Source organism: Terrapene carolina, unplaced genomic scaffold (assembly GCF_002925995.2).
Source record: "Terrapene carolina triunguis isolate 2854851 unplaced genomic scaffold, T_m_triunguis-2.0 Scaffold89, whole genome shotgun sequence".
Lineage (NCBI taxonomy): Eukaryota > Metazoa > Chordata > Testudines > Emydidae > Terrapene > Terrapene triunguis.
This window is the reverse complement of record NW_020664440.1, coordinates 28989902-28993251: the sequence shown is the minus strand read 5'-3', so window position 1 is coordinate 28993251 and position 3350 is coordinate 28989902. Positions and strand designations below refer to the sequence as shown.

Below are 3350 nucleotides of genomic sequence, written 5' to 3'. Positions count from 1 at the left end.
CCCCCGCTCTGCACCACCTCCCCACTGCATCCTCCCACCTCCCCACTCTGCACCACCTCCCCACTGCACCCCCTGCTCTGCACCACCTCCTCACTGCACCCCCTGCTCTCCACAACCTCCCCACTGTATCCTCCCACTCCCTGCTCTGCACAACCTCCCCACTGCACCCCCTGCTCTGCACAACCTCCCCACTGCATCCTCCCACCTTCCCTTTGCATCCCCCACTCTGCACCACCTCCCCACTGCACCCCCCACTCTGCACCACCTTCCCACTGCACCCCCTGCTCTGCACTACCTCCCCCACCTCCCCACTGCACCCCCCCTGCTCTGCACCACCTCCCAACTGCACCCCCCATTCTGCACTACCTCCCCCTCCTCCCCACTATAGCCCCCCACCAGCTCTGTACCCCCTGCTCTGCACCACCTCCCGACTGCATCCCCCGCTCTGCACCACCTTCCCCTCTGCACTCTGCGTGCGTGCGTGCACACACACACACTCTGTTCCACACCTCCACCCCCACCTGAATCCCTCCATCCATGGGGCAGGCAGGTGGGGGAATCCAAGTTTGCAGGGGAGCTCAGCTCACAGTGGGATCCTGCCCTTTTCAGGTTTGTCCGTGGGAGTGGGGTGCAGGAGGGTCCTCAGGGAGGTGTGTGTGGACCTTGCGGGGGTCTGTTGGTTCTGCCCTTGGTCAAGGGGTTTGGGATCATGGGGGGTTCCCTATGGAGGGTGAGGGTGAGGGTCTGTCAGTCCCTCCCCAGGGCAGGGGGTGCGGGATCCTGGGGGGGGTTCCCTATAGGGAGTGGGGGGGTCAGTTGGTCCCTCCCTGGGACAGAGGGTGTGGGATCCTGGGTGGGGTTCCTGCGGGGGGGCGGTCCCTCCCTGGGGCAGGGAGTGTGGGATCTTGGTGGGGGAGTTCCCTAGGGGATGTGAGTCTGTCAATCGCTTTCCGGTGTGGGATCCGGGGAAGAGACCCCTAGGGAGGGTACAGTGGTACCCATGGGAGGGTGCTGGATCCTGGGGGGGGGCTCTGTTGGTCCCTCCCCAGGACAGGGGGTGTGGGATTCCGGGGGATTTCCTGGTGTGTGTGTGCAGGGAGCATGCCCCCAGGGGAATGTGTGGGGAGGTCTCTCTCTACCTTCCTGGGGCAGGGGGTGTGGGAACCAAGGAGGTCCACAGGAAGTGTGGGGTCTGTCTGTCCCTCCCCAGAATGGTGGAGGACAGGGAGGCCTGTCAGTCCCTCCCTGGGGCAGGATCCATGGGGGTTCCCTATGGCGGTGCAGGGGGTCCCTGGTGGAGGGGTGTGTCTGGGGGGCAGGATGGGGGGGTCATCACTGGGTCATCTGTGGGGTGATCTGTCTGGGGTGAGGGACCTGATGGGGTCTGTTGGTCCCTGTCTGGGGTGGGGATGCAGGATTCCTATGGGGGTGCAGGGGGTCTGTCGGTCCCTCCCTGGGGCGGGATCCGGGGGGTTCCTGAGTGGTGTGGATGGGGGGGGGAGGTGTCCTATGGCGTGCGAGGGGTCCACAGGGGTCCGGGGGGGTTTCCGTCTGTTCCTTCCCCGGGCGGGGGTGCGGGACCGTGGGGCCCCCGGGGGCGCGGGGGGTCTGTCGGTCCCTCCCCGGGGCGGTCCCTGCGCTCCGCTCCGCTCCCCGCTCGCTGTCACATTCCTGCCGCCTGAGTCAGGCCCGGAGGCGGCGGCGGCGGCACCAGGAAGCGCCGGGCCCGGGCCATGTAACCGAGCCGAGCCGAGCAGATCCCGGCCCGGCGCGGCCATGGGGGACGGGGCAGAGGAGGAGACGGTGGAGCTGCCGCTCACGGACGGTACTGGGCTGGGAGCGGGCCCGGCGGGGCGCAGGGGCCGGCAGGGAGGGAGGCACCATGCCGGGGTGTGGGGGGCCTGGAGGGCTTGGTGCCCAGGTTAGGGGCCGTTCCTGGGCTCGGGGGCAGGTCCCTGGAGCAGCGGAGGAAGAGGGGGGTGCTGCAGTTCCGGGGTGCAGGGAGTCGGGTGCAGTGCCGGGGTGGCGGGGAAGTCGGATGCAGTGCCGGGGTGCAGGGAGAAGGAGGGGGTGGCGGGTGCAGTTCCAGGGTGCAGGGAGTCGGGTGCAGTGCCGGGGTGCAGGGAGGAGGAGGGAGGGTGGCGGCGGGTGCAGTGCAGGGAGGAGGGGATTCGGGTGCAGTTCTGGGGTGCAGTGACAGGGTACAGGGAGGAGGATGGGGTGGTGGGTGCAGGGAGGGGGTTGCGGGTGCGGTGCAGGGAGTAGGAGGGGGTGGTGGGTGCAGTGCCGGGGTGAAGGTAGTAGGAGGGGGTGGCGGGTGCAGTTCAGGGGTGCAGGGAGGAGGGTTCAGTGCCAGAGTACAGGGAGTAGGAGGGGGTGGCGGGTGCAGTGCTGGGGTGCAGGGAAGAGGGGGTGGCGGATGCAGTGCCAGGGCGCCTGGGGCCACTGGTTTGAACTGTGCATGTCCCCTGGGACTTTCCGGGTGCAGGGCCCCTGGTGGCAGTGGTGTGGGAGAAGGGTGGCTATTGGGGGAGAGGAAGTGTAGAACCATGCGCAGGGGGGAGAAGGTGGCCCTGCCCCTCTTCTCCCTACAGCCCTATCGCCCCCGCCTCCATCAGTGCAGGCTCAGCCCCGTGGGTGGGCAGCAGCAACAGGGGAGCGGGGGTGGGGATTAGTCACTGCACCCCCTTCCCCAGGGACTGGCAGCTTGGAGGGCTCACGAGAGCTGGAGGCGTATGAGACACAGCCTGCTGGGGGAGTGGGAGTGGCCAGGGACATGGGCAATGAGGCAGGGTACTACCTGGGCTTGGGGTAGGGCCTGCGTTGGAGGATGGATGCTAGCCAGGGGTGTGTGACATAGGCAATGGGGTAGGGGCTGCATGGAGGGCAGGCTGACCCACCCAACCAAAGCTGGGCACTGGGCTCTCATCCACCACTGGTGCCAGACTCATGCCTAACATGCCCTGAGCTAGGTCCTGCTGCAAGAAAGCTCACACTGCCTGCCTGGGCACTAGGGTCCCTTGCATGGCAGCCCCGGGGTGATGCCTGTTTAAACCCAAGGGAAGCCCTTGTCCCGAGTGGGTGGGGGATGGGCAGGGGGCACTCACCACTCTCAGCTGGGGTAGCCTCCCATCCAGAGTCCTGGAGCCTTTGCAGTGGAGGAGAGAGCAAGAGGGGCGGTGCCAGGTAGCCATCCTGGTATCTGCCACTGGGTGCCAGCTGAGGAGGGTCTCATGGGTGGATTGGAACCTGCCAGGACATGTGAGGGGTTGAGGGGAGGAGGCAGAAGCCTCCTTGTAGCTGCCAAGAGCTTGGAGGGGCAGGGTAGTGCACCCGCAGCCCGGGGGGGG

General features: G+C 67.2%; 1 protein-coding gene across 1 annotated transcript in view; it reads left to right on the top strand.

The window, feature by feature from the left end:
- Positions 1-1650: 1650 nt before the first annotated feature.
- Positions 1651-3350, top strand: part of RPS6KA4 (ribosomal protein S6 kinase A4) — a 13704-nt gene continuing 12004 nt past the window's right edge. The window contains exon 1 of the mRNA XM_029911173.1: positions 1651-1825. Within this exon, the coding sequence (XP_029767033.1) occupies positions 1777-1825 (49 nt within the window). The 5' untranslated portion in view covers positions 1651-1776. The remainder of the gene's footprint in view (positions 1826-3350) is intronic.